The 21,102-nt window shown below is 35.0% G+C and overlaps 1 protein-coding gene across 1 annotated transcript in view; it reads left to right on the plus strand.

Annotated features, from left to right (window-relative positions):
- Positions 1 to 21,102, plus strand: part of LOC136038021 (kinesin-like protein KIF3B) — a gene marked incomplete in the record, with an annotated part of 95,886 nt that overhangs the window by 9,496 nt on the left and 65,288 nt on the right. The window contains 3 exon segments of the mRNA XM_065720960.1: positions 4,332 to 4,525; positions 7,840 to 7,947; positions 14,152 to 14,276. Coding sequence (XP_065577032.1) covers positions 4,422 to 4,525; positions 7,840 to 7,947; positions 14,152 to 14,276 — 337 coding nt within the window.

Below are 21,102 nucleotides of genomic sequence, written 5' to 3' on the forward strand. Positions count from 1 at the left end.
CTTTATCAAGTCAAATTGTGCAGCTCCCTGACACGCCTATCAATTTTAATCGTCCTAGCACGCCCAGAAGCACCAAACTCGCCAAATCACTGAACTCCTCCCCCCAAGTCCCCCAAAGAGAGCGAATCCAGTATGATTCTGCCAATCACGTATCAAGGACATTTGTTTATTCTATCCACCAAGCTTCATCCCGATTCCTACACTCCAAGTGTTTTTCCAAGATTTCCCCCTCCAACTCCCCCCAATGTCAAACGATCTGGTCGGGATTTGAAATAAGAGCTCTGAGACATGAATTCTTTCTAAAAATCAAATTTCATTAAGATCCGATCATCTATTCGTAAGATAAAAATATCCCAATTTTCACGTTTTCCAAGAATTCCGGTTTCCCCCTCCAACTCCCCCCAACGTCACAGGATCTGGTCGGAATTTAAAATAAGAACTTTAAAGCACAAGATCCTTCTAAATATCAAATTTCATTAAGATCTGGTCACCCTTTCGTAAGTTACAAATACCTCAATTTTCAAAATTACCCCCCCCCTCCAATTCCACCAAAGAGAGCAGATCCGGTCCGGTTATGTCAGTCACGTATCTTAGACAGGTTTTTAATCTTCCCATCCAGTTTCATCCGGATCTCACTGCTTTAAGTATTTTCTAAGATTTCCGGTCCCCCCCCCCCCAGTTACGCTTGATCCGGTTGAAATTTAAAATAAGAGATCTGAGTTACGAGGTCCTTCTAAATATGAAGTTTCATGAAGATCCGATCACTCCTTTGTCAGTTAAAAATACGTCATTTTTTCTTATTTTTCAGAATTAACCCCCCCCCCCCAATAGATCTGATCCGTTCCAATTATGTTAATCACGTATGTAAGACTTCTGCTTATTTTTCCCACCAAGTTTCATCCCGATCCCTCCAATCTAAGCGTTTTCCATGATTTTAGGTTCCCCCACTCCAAACTTCCCCCAACGTCACCAGATCCAGTCAGGATTTAAAATAAGAGCTTTGAGACACGATATCCTTCTAAATATCAAATTTCATTGAGATCCGATAACCCGTTCGTAAGTTAAAAATACCTCATTTTTTCTAATTTTTCAGAATTAACCCCTCCCCCAACTACCCCAAAGAGAGCGGATCCGTTCCGGTTATGCCAATCATGTATCTAGGACTCGTGATTATTTTTTCCACCAAGTTTCATCCTGATCCCTCCACTCTTAAGTGTTTTTCAAGTTTTAGGTTTCCCCCTCCCAACCCCCCAACCCCCAATGTCACCAGATCTGGTCGGGTTTAAAATAAGAGCTCTGAGCCACGATATCCTTCTAAATATCAAATTTCATTGAGATCCGATCACCTGTTCGTAAGTTAAAAATACCTCATTTTTTCTAATTTTTCAGAAATACCCCCCCCCCCCGCCCCCAACTATCCCAGAGAGAGCGGATCCGTTCCGTTTATGTCAATCATGTATCTAGCCCTTGTGTTTATTTTTCCCACCAAGTTTCATCCTGATCCCTCCACTCTAAGTGTTTTCCAAGTTTTAGGTTTCCCCCTCCCAACTCCCCCCCCCAATGTCACCAGATTCGGTCAGGATTTAAAATAAGATTTCTAAGACACGATATCCTTCTAAACATCAAATTTCATTGAGATCCAATCACCCGTTCATAAGTTAAAAATACCTCATTTTTTCTAATTTTTCAGAATTACCCCCCCCCCCCCCCCAACTACCCCAAGAGAGCGGTTCCGTTCCGATTATGTCAATCATGTATCAGGGACTTTTGCATATTTTTCCCATCAAGTTTCATCCCAATCCCTCCACTCTAAGTGTTTTCCAAGATTTTAGGTTTCCCCCCTCCAACTCCCCCCAATGTCATCAGATCCTGTCGGGATTTAAAATAAGTGCTCTGAGACACAATATCATTCCAAACATAAATTTCATTAAGATCCCACCACCCATTCATAAGTTAAAAATACTTCATTTTTTCTATTTTTTTCCGAATTAACCGCCCCCCCCACTCCCCCCAGATGGTCAAATTGGGAAAACGACTATTTCTAATTTAAGCTGGTCCCGTCCCTGATACGCCTGCCAAATTTCATCGTCCTAGCTTACCTAGAAGTGCCTAAAGTAGCAAAACCGGGACCGACAGACCGACAAAATTGGCGATTGCTATATGTCACTTGGTTAATACCAAGTGCCATAAAAACTAGTTTTTTTAAATGAAAGTAAGGAGCGACATTAAAACTTAAAACGAACGGAAATTACTCGGTATATGAAAGGGGCTTTTTTTCCTCAACACCTCGCTCTTCACGCTAAAGTTTTTTACTGTTTTAAAATGTAGAGTTAAGAGAAAGAGTCAAACTTTAGCGTAAAAAGCGGGGCGTTGAGGAAAAAAAGCCCTTTTCGTATACGGAGTAATTTCTGTTCGTTTTAAGTTTTAATGTCGCTCCTTACTTTCATTTAAAAATACTTGTTTTTTTTTTGATTTAATTTCATGAAAACGTCTAGTAACACAAAACAATAGCATAATTAGGGAAAATATGATAGAAACTTCTAGTATTCAGATTTATTCAGTAAATAAATAAATAAATTCTTTTCAACAAAAAGTAAGGAGCAGCATCGAAACTTAAAATGATCAGGAATTATTATGTATCTGGGGCAGTTGCCTCTTCAATACCTGGCTATTTACATTAAATTTTTTTTGGACTTTTAGGAAAGTATTTTATTCTGATTAAACAGTTCTTATGTTTTGGGAGTCAATCTTAAAGAAAGGAGACACAAACTACATACTTTAGAATAAAGAGTAAGGTCTTGAGGAGGGGGCAACCCCCCTCATATACATAATAATTTCTGTTTGTTTTAAGTTTTGATGTTGCTCCTTATTTCAGTTGAAAAATCTTGCTTCTTTATTTAACCTCGGATTGTTTTTAAATAATGTAGAGAAATCTGTCTCCTGCTCCATGGAAAATTCCTTCCCCCAACAGAAAATCTGTTGGAAAGTTCTTACTGCTCAAAACTCCCCTCCAGCTAGGGAAATCGTCCCCAGACAATTCCATTTTCGCCAAAAATCCCCCCTCTGGAAAATCTCTTTTAGACTATTCCAGGTAAATATTTCTTCTTAGTGCACTTTCATTTGAAAAACACGTTAATTTCTGATTGTTTTTAAAATCATGCTGGAAATCCTCCCCATGGAAGAGTCTTCCCACAAATATTCTCCCTTTCCACCCCCTAGTAGAAAGCTGCTCCCAGACAAATTCCCACTGGAGAATTTATTCCATGGAATACTACCCCAAGGAGAATTTCTTTTGTGAACCCCCATCTCTCTCTGCAAAAAGATACTCTAGACAATCTATCCAACTGGTCATGATTTTCCCTGGACAGTTCCCCTTAACATCTCCACATGTAAAATTGAGTTAACAAAGAGAAAGTAAGACAAATAATAAAAATGTTGTGTAGGAATTCTGGCAAATTCCCCTGGCGTAAAATTAACCCCTGGAAACTTCTCTCCCCACATAAAACTCTTTCTGTGGAAAATATCCATATACTTTCCAATAACAAATTCCATATGTAAACAATGGTCAAATTTCATGACTTACAGACCTTTCCTTAGGGGTTGTGTGGGGTCATGTTATCCCCAAAGGTATAGTTACTGGAGTTATCGACTATGCTGAATTTGTTGCTATCTTAAAATTTGATATGACTACTTTGAGGTAAAATTGTAGTGGGGGGGGGGCTAGTTACCCTACAATCGTTTTGGCCAATAAAAAGGGCATTGGAATTTTCATTTGAATGAGCCCTCAATATTCTAGGACTATTGGTTTCTAATCTAGGACAAAAGTCCTAGATTAACAATAATCTAAGACTATTGGGAAAAATGTGATGGGAAGGGGTAGCTGCCCTCCAATCTTTTTGGCCAATTAAAAGGGCACTAGAAATTTTGATGCAATCACCCTGGAAAAAAAAAAACAAATAAACATGCATCCATGATCTTTCTTCTTGCAAGGAAAATACAAAATTCTGCAGTGATGCAGACGGAAACTTAAAACCATATAGTAGGGTACTCTTCAATACACTGAATCTAACAGTGTGATTTTTCATTAAGATTCCTTGACTTTTAGGGGATATTTCCCCCTTTTTTAAGAAATCAGACAAATTTTCTCAGGCTTTTAGCTTTTGATTGGTAACACTAAACTTAATGAATCTTATATATTTGGAATCAGCATAATAATCCAAATCTTTTGATATATCTTTTCATATAAAAATCGCGTATTTAGAGTTTTGTTTACTATTAAGATGCATTGCTTCTTGCTTTGGTTTTTTGACAACAATAATCTTTTTTTTCAGGAAACACAAGGCTGCTTTTTTGATAATCTTAAATGGCTTAGTTAGCCTTAGTATGTCTTCTAACGTTTCAAGGAAAAAATAACAGTAGCAATGGTACAGTCCCCACAAAGTCCAACTTCAGGTGGAGAAACTGTCCAGGTTGTTCTGAGATGCCGACCATTATCACAAAAGGAAAGAGATGAAGGATATCCAAGGTAAGTCCATCGTTTTGGCCAATGTTACAACAAAGTTTCTCCTGCAGTAATTTATGGTGGGGGGGAATCACCGAAACAGGCTGAATTGGCATATTTTTGGTTAAAGCAGACTTAACTGTAAGATCTGGAAATGGCTTGTCCCTCTCACATAAGTAAAAATTTTCTAAGCTGTGTTTTTTTCCATGTAATTTGTGATATGTGTCCAGCTAACTTGTAACTAGTTGGACATGGGTCTGAGTCTTTAGGAGGTAGGAACCAATGATATCCCCAGTGGGAAGGGAAACACAAGAACAAGCAGATAGAATTAAGGCTGTAATTCCTGATAGAAGTAACAAAAGTGATGTATGGAATAAGATTTGTTGTCTCTAGGAAAACTTGGCAAATTTTTAGATCAATTTTTGCAATTGGATTACCCAGTTCGGCCTCCTGACTTAGTCACACCCCTGGATATTATATCTTGGAATAAATTGTTTATAATAATTATAATGCAGTATTCCATTTTCATAATAAAATATTGTGTATCAATAAGACCAATGTTAAAACTTAATATTGAACGCCAAATGTTTTAATTTGTTCTTGCTATTACTACTATCAACTCACTGCAGCACCAAGCCCCCTGAGGCCAACATAACTATCCATAAAACATCCATCCACACAATCCATATAAACGGGGACAGGATGCAACCTTGCTTAACTCTTGATTGTGGTTGCAGTAGTACCTGGATCCTAGTAACAGAAACCATGTCCCATATTAACCAAGAAAAAGTTAAAAACCCCTAAAAATAATAAGATTGAAACACAAAGTATACCATTGGGACTGTCTTGGCCAAAATCCCCTTTAAATAAAACTTACAGTCCCTCGGATTAAACAACAAGGACAATCCATTGGTTTGAAAAATGTGGAATGTGACTGAAACCACCATATTCTGCTTTGAAAGTATCTTTTTTTCGTTTTCTCCTCTACAGCTAGCTAGGCACCAGATCATCGTAGAGAGCTCTTTAAGGCTCGTTTTAAAGAAAATTGGTACGTCTATGTGCTTCTGTAATTAACATTAAATGATATCTAAAATAAAGTCACTTTTTATATGAAAAACTGCATTTTCGTATGCAAGTATTTGATGCAAAACCAGCTGCTAACTTCATTTCCTAGCTTGACTACATTAATATTGTATTTAAACATAGTGCTAATCACTTTAGTGTATACTGCAGAAGAATAAGACCTTTGCTAAAGCTATTCTAGCAGCTGAATCAAACGCTTGCTTGAGATCTATAAAAATGTGAAATAAAGGGGTTTGACGACTTGTCAGTCATTAATATAACGGTGAATATTTGGTCAATGCATCCTCTCCTCTAAACCACATTGTTCTTTCCTTCAAACTTTATATACAGCAGCTATTAAGTCAAAAAAGCATACAGAAACCAAGCTAATGCTTCTATAATTAACATACTCTTATCACCTTTTTTATAGAGAGGTTTAATTATAGGCTAGTTGTTCTAAAATTGTTTCGTACTTCCTTTATTCAAAAAATATTTTCGTAATCTTCAGTATTTTGTCTCGAACTTGATAACCACCATATTGAAAAACTCATTTACCACACTAGCAACACCTAGGGCCTTATTATTTTTTGTCCTTTTGTGCTGTCACTAATTCTTCCTTACAAAATAAATCTTCCTTCGTATCCAAAATGTCACAGACTTTTTTGTTCTTTTCTATATATTTTCTTGTAACTCTATCATTATTTCAAATATTATCAAAATGTTCTGCCAGCTCCCTTTAACTCTTTCCGTATCACTAGATGTAGCTCTCTATTTTTAACAGGTGCAAGTCCACATTGACTATTCCCTCTCAATTTATTAAAATACCAGCACAATATTTTACTGTTGCGATGTCTTGTTGCATCTTCCATATCTTCTGATCTATTACTCAAGTAATTCTTGTACAAGCTCCTTCTTTGATCTATTAAGCATAAAGCATTTTCACTAATATTTCTAACTGCGCTTCTAACTTTCTTCCCTACCACCCTATCAGCGACTTCACAAACTATTTACCTAAATTTGTTCCATCCATTTTCTACATTGTCAAATTTTAAACTCTTCAGTTTAGTATTCAGCCGTTGCAGGAAAGTTTCTCTCAGATTCTCATCCTGGAATGTACAACGTCATAACTTCCCAGAAGATAGCTATATCTTCTAAATTTCAATAAAATTTCAAGCAAATCCAATAGGGCAATCCCTAAGTATCTAAAATGTTACTGGTGATAATTGTAACGATGCCTCTAAAATTTTCGACTTTTGGTTTTCACTTTTTTGAAAAAATTGTGGAGTGTTGTGGCACAGTCATGTTTAGGTGGCACCCTATTTTGAAACAAAATAATTCAGGGACTATTTAGTTAGTGGTCCTAAATGACTATTTAATAATTAAGAAGTATGATGAAGGCCATGGGCGACTGTACTAACTCCTGCTCACCTGGGAGAAAATGCGCTTAGATCAGCTCATAATTAAGTAAATGCTTTCTTATTATAACTATTATCATATTTACATGGAATTGACTTTATACTCCATTTTTTGCTCCTAAAATGTCTCCTGGTATACCATTAATTAGGAAAATCAGGTTGCTTAGAGTTGAATTTTCAGACATAATTTAGGTTGTGGGACAGTCCCTTTTTTTAATAATCTCACAATCAAGGCTATGAATCTGAATCGTCAGGTAAAACAGACTGTATACGCTATTCATAATTAATTTAACCCATAAACTGGGTGTATTTTTGTGGTTCTTAATTTGGCTAAGTTTGCACTTTATTCGCCATGTAGACGCGATTTTCTGCTGATCTGATCGCTGGACTTGGATCTTTATAGTTTGTAATTTGGTTGTGGTTGGTGCTCAAGTAATTAGTGTTTCACAAGTAAAAGTATGGCATTTGTCTTAATAAAATATATTTTTTTGATAGATCTCTTTAATGATATCATATTTTGGCACCCAAATCTTTTCTTGAAAATGAAAGTTAAGAGCGATAGCTGTTATTTTAGTTGGTCTTTCTTGCTACTGCATCTTCAGAAGTATACTTACTTCATAGCAGGTAGGTAACACGTGTCATAACTGAAAAAAAAATTCATACCACTAAATAAAAGATTACCAAATATAATTTAGTTTTCAACATACCGAATTTCAGTAGTTGTGTTCAGTTATTCAGTAGCTTCAATAGTACGTTAATAGCCGTTTTGCTAAATATATCAACCGTATTCTGGTCCCAAAAGGTGATATTAGGCCTATGTCCTATAATTTTGAGCTCAAATCATTCTTTAACATTTTTTAGCATTGTCAACATTTCTGAGAAAGATGGCACTGTTGGGCTGAATAATCCAAAGGCAGCAGCTGGTGACATCCCGAAGCAATTTGCTTTTGATTCTGTCTATGGTGAAAGGTAGCTTTTCGTTGTCAGTTTGAAAATGTTACGATTTTTTTTTTGTTTCTCCTTTTTAGAAAAAAAAAATGAACGCACTATGTTAATCCACGACTTCTCACCATCGAGTAAATAGATTCGCACAATCCCAAGCAAATGTGTTGAAACCGAAATAAAAACAATATCTATATAAAACGTAGTTGGGAATGAATACATGTTTTTTTTTCTCTTAGCAAAAACTTCTTAATTTTGTGTGTTATTTTTTGTTATTCTTTTTTATTTTTTGTAATAATGTAAAAATGTCAGATAGACACTAGAATACACTTTATTTACTGCTAAATAATTTTGCCTTTCGGATATTTTTAAAGCTTACATTCATGTATTTCTATTTCTTCTGGTGAGATTTCATTTGTTGTGTGGAAAAAACCTTTGTTGTTAGAAATACTAGCAGAAATTCAGTCAGTAAAAAGGGATCTTTGTAGTTTTACAAGTAGTTGATTAAATAAGATTCAACTTTTGAGCCATAAAATTACATAAATGTTTATTTTGTTTTACCTTACTGCCTTTTCATTTGTAATTAAAACAAAATGAAATTGTTGGACACCGGAAAAACTTTTAGTAAGGTAGTGAACTTTATAAAAACGAAATATTTTTGCTTACATAATATTAAACGTCTGTATATTTTGGCTTCACTTCTGGATGCCTTTATCAACAGAAAAAATGGGGAAAAATAAGAAGAAAAACTAGTTTAAGTAAATTTACAGGTACATAAAAAAATGGTAAAAACTGTAACAATATACAAAAGACTAAAGTATGCTTTTAATTGCCATGTAACTCAGCCCCATTCAACTCATCCTACCTGCAACTCAAACCCCATGTTATTCAACGCCCGTTTAAGTCGACCCCTATGAAAATCAACCTTGTTCTTCTCCACTCTCATTCAACTCAACCTACCTGCAATTCAACTCTCATTTAACTCAAACTAAAAACAACTTATCCCCTCTTTAGCTCAACCCCAGTTTCAGCCAACCCCCATTCAGATCAATCCCAAATGAACCTTTGAGCTCACAGTGAAAAGCTTGGTCTTCAATAATACCACAAAAAATAATAATAATAATAAAAACACAGTCTCGGGCTTGATTTTGGTGGTAGATCCATTCCTGAGTGCCTTTCGATTTGCAAACGTTCTCAGTTGAGCCATTTGGGCTGTTGAGCTCTCTGTTAATTTATTAGTTAAGATAAACATTCGATTCATTTATTGACGCTGTTTGTGAATATAATAACAGATTCAGTTTTGTACCTGAATATTGCCCTAGCCTATATGCAAAATTTTGATGATTTTGTTGGTTTACATTGTTTGTTTTTGCACTTATTTGCACGTTTTGTATAAAGCCCAGGGCTTCGTCTGATAATTGAGGGTGCTGGGGCATAATTACGCTATAGTGACTGTTATTTTTGGATAGAGTGTTGAAGGGTAAATCGGATGGTATGTTCATCTTTCAACTAGCGGATTAATTGAAACTTTTGCGAATTTACCGCCAGATACCTTAAACTGAAAGATGGAATACTAAAAAAAACAAAAACACCTTTATGTATAATAGTGCGAAGGAAAACAGCAATGACGCTATAGTACGTCCGATGACACCCTTGGGGGTGTGTGTACAAATGGCTCCTACTAATCTCTCGAAACGTTATTGTGAGCATCTGGGTCTTGCGCAAAACTATAGCGCAGCTGTAACGGTACAGTACACCTAAATGATGGGGAATGCTTACTTTTGCCTGTTACGTAGTAGGGAATGTTTCTAAAAAATGCAGGTGTCTTTTACATAATAGGGGGGGGGGTCTAAACGATGCATGATTTAATTAACTAATAGTTTATTCAGGGTCTCGCCAAATTGGAATTTCTTTGATTGTTATTTAATAGGGCTTGTTTACTTTTTATGGTTACGTAATAAGGAATATTTTCTTCGAGACGCAGGTTTTAATTACTTAATAGGGTTTGTTAACTTTGGTTGTCACGTAATAGGGAATGTTATGCAAGAGACGCAGGTGCTTGTTAAGTAATAGGAGTTGTTTGAGTCATAGAATCCCCGGTTGTGACTGAGAGGACCACACAAGTGGGTGTAATAACGGTGCACACGTGGGATTCGACGCAATCTTGCGTGACTCGGTAGATTTATTTGGGGTGACGTAGTCTTACGTGACTTGGTAGAATTATTGGGAATGACATAATGGCATTACACACGTGGGGTGTTACGTAATGACGGTGCACTCACAGGTTGTTACATAATATTTTAAGATAATTTTTTCTTCGGGATTACATTTTTTCTTTTAAAGTGGGTGTTTTTCTTCGGAATTCCATTTTCTTTCAAGGCGTTTTTATAGATTTCACTTTCTTTCATGACTTTCTTTCAGAGAACCTTTATAATCTAAAGATTTTTTGTCCGCATTAGGATTCGGAAGAGATTCACCCTTAATGGAATGGAGTGCTAGACAGGTGGACTATGAAAGCCTTTCCAGTATTATTATTTGAGGAATAATTTCTACATTATAACCTATTCCACGCAAGGAGAATCCCCTGTTCCACTTACTATAACGATTAAATTGTGTGCATGTTTCCAGCCCTTTCCACATGAGAGCACACAATCATCCCAATACTATTGATTTTCGCTATTTTAGATGTACCTGCCTATTACAGATTTATTAATTTTGTAACGTGACCTAGACAGGTTACGTTGGCTATTGAATATGTGATATGTTACATAGCATTGGCTTTAGATATTTGATTGCGTAAATGATTATGTTTTGAAGATTCCACCCGAATCAAGAAATGAAAATAAAACTCAACAAACGAAAAAAAAATGCTTTGAAGGATAAAGCATTAGCAAAAAGAATCATGAATTAAAGAAAGGTGGGAACCCTAACAACCATTTAAAGGGGGAGGGTTGGAGGTGGGACAATGTTGAGTACACTCATGGATGCCCGCATGGACCCTATTATAATATTAGTAAGGGGTATCGACATAGAAGCTCTTAAAATTTATGCAAAGGACGGCTTGATTTTAACGTGAATTAGAATTCTCTTAAAAAACTTCCAATCAAGACAATAAAAGCACATAAATCAACTTTAATAGTATTTCATTTTTAAAATAATGTCGTTAAATTATATCGTTCTCATAATACAGTATATTTATCTGTCTCCATGTTAAGTGTCAATTCATCCGTTCCGATGGGATCATAAGATAAGAGCATACAGTTCAGCGCCAAATGCAAAAAAGAGAGGTTACAAACGATTTGTGTTGAATTACAAAGTAAAAGGATAGCAGATTTATATTTACTACAATGAAAAATTGGATATTTCTTAAAAGGTAAAACTACAAAAGGTAAATATGTTATAAATCAATTTGATTATGGATTCGTAAAGTACTCACAGAAAAGTCTTATCTTCAGTTCTTCTGCTCATTATAACTATTCAAGTATTGGATGAATACTAATAATTTCTATCTGTTAGACCAAGCTTATTTACAGAAAGATTAACTGGTTTTCAAATTTAGTTTTGGTTATCCCTCTTATATAGTTTGTTTTCTAATTTTATGTCCATCTAAGCATTTTAATTATAGTGTCATCGGCCCTGTAGTAGTGATAGTAACCGGTTATGCTAATGACCTTACTTCAGTGCTCCCTATGGCCCCATTAATGATGTACTATACTGTTATGGGTGCGCCACAGTATCGCACAAGACCTAGGTGCGTGTAATACCGTCTCGAGGGACTAGTAGCTGAATTTGTACACGCTTATGGCGTAATCGAACGTACTATAGCGTAGCTACTGTAAACACTGTGTCTACTCGCTGCGGTTGCCCCTAAATAGGAAGATTGCGTAATGAAATATATAGGCATAAAAACATGTCAAAAATTCCCGTAGCCAAAGGAAGAGAAAATATATTGTGAGCATGTAAAATGTTTTTACTATATCCACATGTAAAATGTTTTTTTAGGACAAAAGCAATATTTTGCACTTAATGTGTGCTAGATTTTTAGTGCATTTTAATTTCAGTTGTCAGCTTGATACTTTTAATTGTAAGTTCTATTTATTTCTTCTCATTCAAATACTTATACAAAAAGATTTGTCTACAAAAACCTTAAAAAGCTTGCTGTAACTGAAAGTTACACCAATTATTAAAACATTAGTTTTGACTTTAACTTTAGGGCATTGCAATATAAGATAGAAACCATGAGCAAAGCAAGAAATGAATTTTGAGTTTCTCATTGGCGCTAGTCAAAACTAATTGAAAATCAGCCGTAAATTTCAGCAATCAAGTACTTAAATGTAGTTTTACCGAAACTAGTTGTATAGGGTTTAGTCTAATGGGGTTGGTTTGAAGGAGTATGTAGTTAAATGGGGCTTGAATTGAACGGACTCTGAGTTCATTGGGTGTTGAGTGGCAGGGCTGGGTAAAGGGGTTATGGTAAACACGTAACCCTTTTTATCACCTTTTTTGTCTTTGTTATCAAAGGCTGTGTTTACCAAAGGCACTATTATTTATTTTCTTTTATTTCTTGGTGACAGGGAATGGCTAAGTATATTCTGATCCTTTGTGTTTAACGTGTTATCCACGGGGTACGCTTTTTGGTCCTCTGTAGTTACGGATAATATGATGTTTTTCGTAAATTATTATGTAATCGTTGGAAATTTGTGAATGATTCAATTAATCATGGAAATTATTGCAATAGTATCAAAAGTGAAATTTCAGACAATGTAAAAAGAAAATTTCGTTACTACTTGAAAGTGGGGCCGTGGAATCTGACATTTTCAATATGAAAGTTAATTATATCTAGTCTGGTATTCTTGTTATTAATTTTTGTAAATTTTATCTATTCTGCTCCAATTTAAACGACTATAACTGGTATAAAACTTCTGAGGGTTGATCTTTGTTGAGATGTCAAAAAATGATTTCTAACAATGGTCTTCAAGATTTCTAAGAATGGTTTATAATAATGTTACTAATAAGCCAAAGCTACACAATTCGTCTCTCCTCTCCTTAGACTCCAACCAATCTTAATTTTCTTTTCCAATGCTATACGTATTTGTGTGTCTTTTCAGATAACACCGATGCAATATGCCAGTCCTCTGTGATGTCTCAGTTTTAATAATAAGCTCTCCGTTGAAATTGATTCAATTCAAAAGTGTGTCATCAACTAATCAGTTTAAAGAAGAAGAAAGCTGCTCTTTGTTTATATTTTTCAAAGTCAATGTTGGTTAATTGTCAAACCAAATATTCCGCTCATAATTATTCTACGAAATACTTGCCTCCTGGATCAGTTTCCTTCGTGTTTCTTTGAATATTGCCTTATCGCCACCCACGCAGAAAGATGTCACAAAATGTTGCTACCCTTTGTAACTGTCCTTAGTTGATTCCACTTATTTTCGTTGCACCATTTTACTGTTTTCATTCCCTTCGTCTTTGTACCGAATTTTTTCCCGGTTTATAGTATATTTAGCTTTTACTCGTTTTAGTCTTAATTTTACATTAGTGTTTTGACTTTTCTTCTTCAAAATGTGTTTATTGTCTACCTCTGTTTGCGCCCCTTTTTATCTATTATCTCCCTTTTTTGTGGGTTTTATGTTTTTTATTTATTTTTAAAGATTTACATTATTTTTTGACGGGTTTTCGTTTTTTGTTATTCTCTTGGGTATACAGATATTGATCTGCTTAGAGTTAGTTGGTCTTGTCAAGTTTTCTTTGTTTGGTTTTGTTTGACATAAAACGTGAAAAGACTATTGACATTTTTCACGAAGTATTATCTTATCAGAGATAAATAGGAAAATGAAGAGAGGAAACTGGTTATATTTGACAAAACGAAAAAAAAACACCATTCCTATTATGGTGAGGCGGAAAGTCTGCTTGTTTTTTTTTTTTTTTTTTTAAGTAAGTAAGCAATAATAAACATATTTACAGAGCATATAAAAATCCTACTCTCAGAATATTTCAAGTAGGATCCCAGTAAATTCAAACCTTTCAGTTAAATCCAAATCTCAAAACATTTGTTTCAATGTTGTTGTTTTTTTTTTAACATACGGTGCTGCACTGTAAGTAGGGCGATTAGTTTTTAATTCCTATCAAACTAAAAATGAAGTGTTTTAATATTTCGTCTTACCAGTGTCTTCAATCGATCCCTACTACGTCCCTTTTCTATTTCATTCTGTCATATTCAATGTCTTTTAGATCAACCCAAAGGGATATCTACGACGAGACATTTCGACCTTTGGTTGATTCTGTTCTTCAAGGGTACAATGGAACCATATTGGCTTATGGACAGACTGGAACTGGGAAAACCTTTACTATGGAAGGTAATTGTCCTTAATTTCTCCTACTTTTTAATTCGAAACTTGAGATGAATGTACCATAACTTGCCGTTACTCGAGCTCAAGGAGGTTGCTTGACCCACAACTAAAGCATGCATTGACTTAGTGTCTAAAATTTTAACAGAATGCTCGTGTTTTGAGGGTTTTTGTTACAGACAATGGCTCTTGTCCCTGCGCAAGTCGCCTTAAGTTCTTCTCTCTAAAATACGTTGTTCCTGTTTGGGTTTGTTTTGACTGTTGGTTAAACCGCGTGTTTTTAAGTTCTTCGAAATTCTTTCCCAGCAATCTAAAAAAATGTTATTCTGATAACAGGTCACATTTAGTTTCCAATAAATAGTGTGTAAATGACCCGGATTACGGGATCAAGTGGACCCAGCTTAACAATGAGCCCAAATAGCCTCGAACTGTATTGCAAGATAAATAATGTAATAATTCCGCGAAAAGTAAGCTATTCATATAACGTGGCTGTCATTATTGTACCTTTTATAGCAGATTTAGTAGAAACTGCAAACGGCCTCCAGGAAGCAGGATTTAGGCACATTTTTCTTTTGAAAAGTTACAGGAGTACCCTAAATACAATTAAACCTGATGAAATATCTCAGCGAAACGATGCAAATGTATTACAAAATAAATAGAGTTACTCCTGAAAGGAGACTTACAAATGATGATTGTTGTGTAGTAAACAGTCCTGGACATCTGATTTTGTTTAAGAATACATGATATGTTAGCTTTTGGTATGGTTCCACGAAGGGTTATACATTTTGATGGTGCTGGTTGTAAGAGATTGGAGCAGTAGTGTAGTAATACCGAGGCTTACACTCCACTTACAATTAGAAATAACCTCTGTCAATTAAGACTGTAGGCTATTTGAATATCCTAGAAAAACCGTTCCGGTACGCAAAAACAACTTAATCTACAAAGCCATTCTTCTGAGTATCCTCTCTAGTAAAGGTATAGCCGACTCAACTTAGGAGGTCAATTCTCCCAAAGAAAGATGCCAGCTATAAAACTCGTAACTATGGCCTATATTGGAACTACAATATAAAAAACTTTTTTCAAAGTTTTTATTTTGTAGTCATACAAGAGTAACTGAAGGTAGTTGGGGTAACTTATCAAAAATTGTTTCAAAGACAGGAAGAGATCAAGCTTTTCCTAAAAAGTATTTTTTTATTATGCTCCAAAGTTCACATTGTTATGGAAAATAGAATATACATTCTTTTTTTTCTTATGCATGAAGTATTAGCATATCCATATCTATTTCTAAAGCCTTGTTTTTTCTTAATTTTTAAATGTCCATATTTTCAGTATCCTTTACCAATTATTTGGAGAATAATCGAATGTTACTGCGTTACATTTTATATTAGAAAACTTGTATGACTGTAAGATATCCTCTTGGAAAAAGGTCTATTGATTTATAAGGGGAGACTAAGCTAGTTTTCATGATCTATATAATCTTCTCCGAGATTGAGAGGATTTTCGTTCTGATGCAGTATATGAACTCATATTTACAAAAAAAGTTAACCTTAGGTGATGCCTGTGTAGGAGAACTAGACTTCGTAATAATCAAAATATAGGAAAGCCAAAATCGTATAGGACATGGCAAATTGTTGCTCGGATTTAGTATATTTAGCAAAGAATTCAGGACTTGACAGTTTTTGTTTCTCCAGGAAATCTGCTTGATGCGTGTGAATGAATCTGTCTGTAAGGCTGAAATGCTTTGGTGCTGGGGGGGGGGGGTTATATCAGATTTTGCTGGCAACATTTGTGATGGCATAAGTGATTTGTGTGAAGTGAGGTTTCCTTGTCATATTTTAGAAAAGTTCACATTGAGCCCTTTGAAGTTCAAATATCCAGTTAACGTGGCGTAATACTCATACCGAATGAATTTTTAAAGCCATAAAGAATCCTGGTTATTGTCTATTAGAGTGTGATGAAACAATGAATGTTGTCAGGCATATAGAACTTAACATCTTTAAATATAGAACCCTCGTCAGCAAGCCAATGTTATAAGCTGACTACTTCACACCTTTTTTTTTTATCGGCGAAGCAACAAGTGAAAAGTTAAAAGATGATCTACTTATGGTAATGAATGATGCTGGTATTTTGCTGAGGCAGATGATTACTTTGAACATTGATTGAGCGTACCAAAAGGGGAATTTAGAAGTAGGGACGAAGGGGAATTTAGAATGAATCTCATTTATAATAATTTAATTAAAGGACAGGCCAAATTTTCCAACAGTAGTGAGTTACAAAATAGTTCCCGAAGTAATGACAACCCTCCAAGCGAAAGTCGGGTATGAGAGGTCAAAGCTGGCAAGAATCAACGGACTGCAGATAAACTAGCAAATAAAAAAAAATCCATTTAATTTATAATGCACAAGTTTCTTTGAACTGTTGGTATATAGTATAAATGGTATTCATCTGGTAAATTTAATCAGGGGTGGTGACGTGGGGTTTAGTAATTTTGTTTTCTAATAAATTTAGTGTTCATTTTTAATATATCCCATTTATCCACTGACTATAAAGAGGAGAATTAACTTTTGTGCACTACTAACATTTTTTTTGTTTTGTCTAGTGAGTAACAGCAATTCTGGAAATTGTTTTGAATATGAGTCGTATTATTTCTTAGTTTTTAGTCGTTTCTTTTCTATTTCTTCCTCCCGTGTGTTTAATTTGTCGTTTTTATGATGGTTACAATAAAAAAACTCATTTTTCTTCCTTTGAGCTTTTTTTTTCTTTTTGTTGACAAAAGGTCCTGGAAGTGTAGCCGAAATATTCGATTTTGTTTCTAATTAATTTTTTTTCTTAGCCTTATAAATCCGTTTTTCTCTTTTAATTTCTCGTAAATGGAAAAGCAGTGTGGTCTAAGAAATTATTTATGGACCGTACCAAAAGCGAGAAAATGTTCAAGTTAATTATGGCTAAAATATACATCAAAAGAATCGGATTTTCATGCTGATTTTAAATATATAAGTTTCATCAAATTTAGTCTTTGTCATCAAAAGTTACGAGCCTGAGAAAATTTGCCTTATTTTGGAAAATAGGGGAAAACACACCCTAAAAGTCATAGAATCTTAACGAAAATCACACCATCGAATTCGGCGTATTAGAGAACCCTATAGCAAAAATTTCAAGCTCCTATCTACAAAAATGTGGAATTTCGTATTTTTTGCCAGAAGACAAATCACGGGTGCGTGTTTATTTGTTTGTTTTTGTTTTTTTTTCCCAGGGGTCATCGTATCGACCAAGTGGTCCTAGAATGTCGCAAGAGGGCTCCTTCTAACGGAAATGAAAAGTTCTAGTGCCCTTTTTAAGTGACCAAAAAATTGGAGGGCACCTAGGCCCCCTCCCACACTCATTTTTTTCCAAAGTCAACGGATCAAAATTTTGAGATAGCCATTTTGTTCCGCTTAGTCAAAAACCATAATAACTATGTCTTTGGGAATGACTTACTCCCCCATAGTCCCTGGGGGAGGGGCTGCAAGTTACAAACTTCGACCAGTGTTTAGATACAATAATGGTTATTGGGAAGTGTACAGACGCATTCAGGGGATTTTTTTTTGGTTTTGGGGATGGGGTTGAGGGGAGGGGGCTATGTTGGAGGATCTTTCCTTGGAGAAATATGTCATGGGGGAACAGAAATTAAATGAAAAGGGCGCAGGATTTTCTAAGATTACTATAAAAAAACAATGAAAAAATAAACATGGAAAAGTTTTTTCAATTGGAAGTAAGGAGAAAACGAATAGAGATTATTACGCATATGAGGGGTTCTAAAAATACTTTAGCATAAAAGCGAGGTATTAAGGAGGAGATAAATACCTATAATAAAATAAAATATATAATAAATAAAATAAATAAAATACCTATAGCTCTTTATGCTATAGTATTTGTAGTAATTTCAACTATTTATTCTACGGCCTTTCTGATTCAGGGGTCATTCTTAAAGAATTGGGACAAAACTTACGATTTAGTGTAAAGAGCGAGGTATTAACGAGGGTACAAACACCCTCATATACATAATAAAAATTTAAGAATATAAAAGTTTGTTACGTAAGTTAATTCTTAAGTTACGTGTATTTTTTACTAATAAAAACATTCGTTAAAAACTTAAATCTATAGTTTCCCTTTTATGTAACAGAAAAATTACAGGGCAACTAGGCCTCCTTCCTCACCCCTTATTTCTCAAAATCGTCTGATCAAAACTAAGAGAGAGCCATTTAGCCAAAAAAGGAATTAATATGCAAATTTCATTTTAAAAATTTATGTGTGGAGAGCCAAAATCAAACATGCATTGATTCAAAAACGTTCAGAAATTACATAAAAAAAACTAGTTTTTTTTAACTGAAAGGAAGGAGCGACATTAAAACTTAAAACGAACAGAAATTACTCCGTATATGAAATGGGTTGTCCCTTCCGCAATCCCTCGCTCTTTACGCTGAAATTTGACTCTTTTCCACAATTCTGCTTTTTAAAACAATTAAAAGCTTTAGCGTAAAGAGCGAGGGATTGCGGAAGGGACAACCCATTTCATATACGGAGTAATTTCTGTTCGTTTTAAGTTTTAATGTCGCTCCTTACTTTCAGTTAAAAAAACTAGTTTTTTTTATGTAATCGAACTAAAAAGCCAAGACACGGGAAAATGTCTTTTGGACATTGGCATCTGAAACCTGCATGTCACGAGCAGAGTATGTTATAAATGTCCTAATGGTTCTCGGTGATTATATTGTAAATCTGGTCATTGGACCGTACTACTTTTTTCACGTATGACCCTTAAGATATGTAGGCTTTGCAAGTGTTCAAAACACGAGGCAAAGCTTTTTCTTTAGCACGTTTCAACCCAATAGTTAATCCTTGTAGAAGCAATGGAGAGAGTGGCTGAACAGTGGTAAGTTTTGCGGACATATTATCTTGATTTTGCCCAAGGAAAAGTATCTCATTAGCCAACAACATTCAAAATAAGAAAACTGTCAAATTGTAGGTAGTCATTGCCAAACTGTACTTTGTAGTCTTTAGTGCTGCCCCATATTCGGATTCCTGTACTTATTTTTAGAAGGATCAGCTTCCAGTTCATTCTTTATCTTTAAAAGTATGGCATGTTGTTGCCTATGTTTTCTCCCACATGTTGAAACTGGAGCATGTTCAAGGGGAATCTATTGACCTAGTAGCGCTAGATCATTATAACAAAGACATATTCTTGGCTCTTGAATACAAAAATTTCAGCGAAAGGACCTGAGGAACTCTAGATGGCGTAAACCAAAAGTCCATTGCTGAGTTCTTGTTAGACGTCTGCCAACATTTTATCACTACCGCCAAATATCTGAGAACGAGAATTGCCTTTACATAGATGGAATGTGTGTTATTTCACATGAAATTCCTTGTTTCGGAATAGTTCCACCGACTATTGAAAAGAGAATAGATGTTGCATTGTCTATTGCCAATTAGTGTTGATATCAAGGGGTTTCAAGATGAGTGGCGTTTGATCAAGCTGGAAGATGAGCCTAAGGAACTACACGATGAACAAGTTGACAGTTACTAGACTTATTTCCTGATATTTAACAAGGATGGGAGAAGACTAATTTGTCCAGGGTCAAACATACGGCTTTATGTAGTTAGGGCTCAGGTAGCAAATGCTACGTTGGATGCTTTACAAGCTCAGTATGAAAAGGACACATACTTGAAGGCAGATGTTTGCAAGGTTGAATCGACCGCTAAAAAGAGAAAGCAGAATTTGATCACTAACGCTTTGACAAAGTTACCGTAAAAAGGAATCTGATTATTTTGCTTATTTACCATGTCTTTTTTTTGCAGTATTTTCTCTTTATTTGCATTTTTAGTGGCTATATTGAAGTAAAGACACAGAATTAATGAAGAAAGTAAACAGTTTCAATCTAGTAAAGCCATTACTACGTTAGTACCATATGTGTCCATTTCTAAAACGACCTAATTTTCGAAAATAGTTATATAAATTAAATATTTTTTCTTGTAATCATTTCTTTGATGCTATAATTTGTTCCGTAAAATTGTTATCGTAGACTTGTACATAAAGGACATTCATTGCATTATTAACTGTAAAGTTTGAAAGGTCCAGATAATCTTTATGCAAACAAACAAGGAGGCCTAAAGAAATTGTTTGAACCGGGGGTGGGGGCTAAGGCTGGAATTAAAGGTAATTTTCCAAAAAATACTGTTTGGTTTCCAAGACATTATCAAAATTGGCTCTTGTTTTGTATTTTAATTTTTCAGAAGGAGCTAGTTACCCTTCCCCCCTTCGTTAGAGACCTTACTTATCAAGTGTTAGTCTAGCAAGGCTAGCAAGGAAAAAAGATTTTACTTACAGTTTGGTAGATGAGTTTTGTGGGTTTAAGTTGAGCTGTGTAGGGTTTGAGTCGTGGAGACACTAACAACAACGCATTGTATTAAAAAAGAATAAGTATGTTATCTATTTTGGATAGTTCTTCCATATGGGTCAAATTGGAACCAATTAAGAATTTATTAATAGTTATTTCCTATGATTTACCACATCTGCATTGCTTTTTTGACAGCATGTTTTTGTTCGGTGACGGATAAGCCACATTTTGAAAGATAAGGATCCATGTAAGTAAAGACCTTCAAGCGGGATCCAGAATAATCTTTATCATTAAGGGATATATATCTTTTTGAGAACGATATGTTGCAATAACATACTCACTCACATAGGGAGATAGGAGGAATTTCCCCGTAAGATGACCAAAGGATGCTCCTCTCCAAAAAAGATTTTTGACTGAAAATGAAAACTGGTCATGAAATGTTGTTATAAGTGTTTATCGCAATA

This window comes from Artemia franciscana, chromosome 17, assembly GCF_032884065.1.
Source record: "Artemia franciscana chromosome 17, ASM3288406v1, whole genome shotgun sequence".
Lineage (NCBI taxonomy): Eukaryota > Metazoa > Arthropoda > Branchiopoda > Anostraca > Artemiidae > Artemia > Artemia franciscana.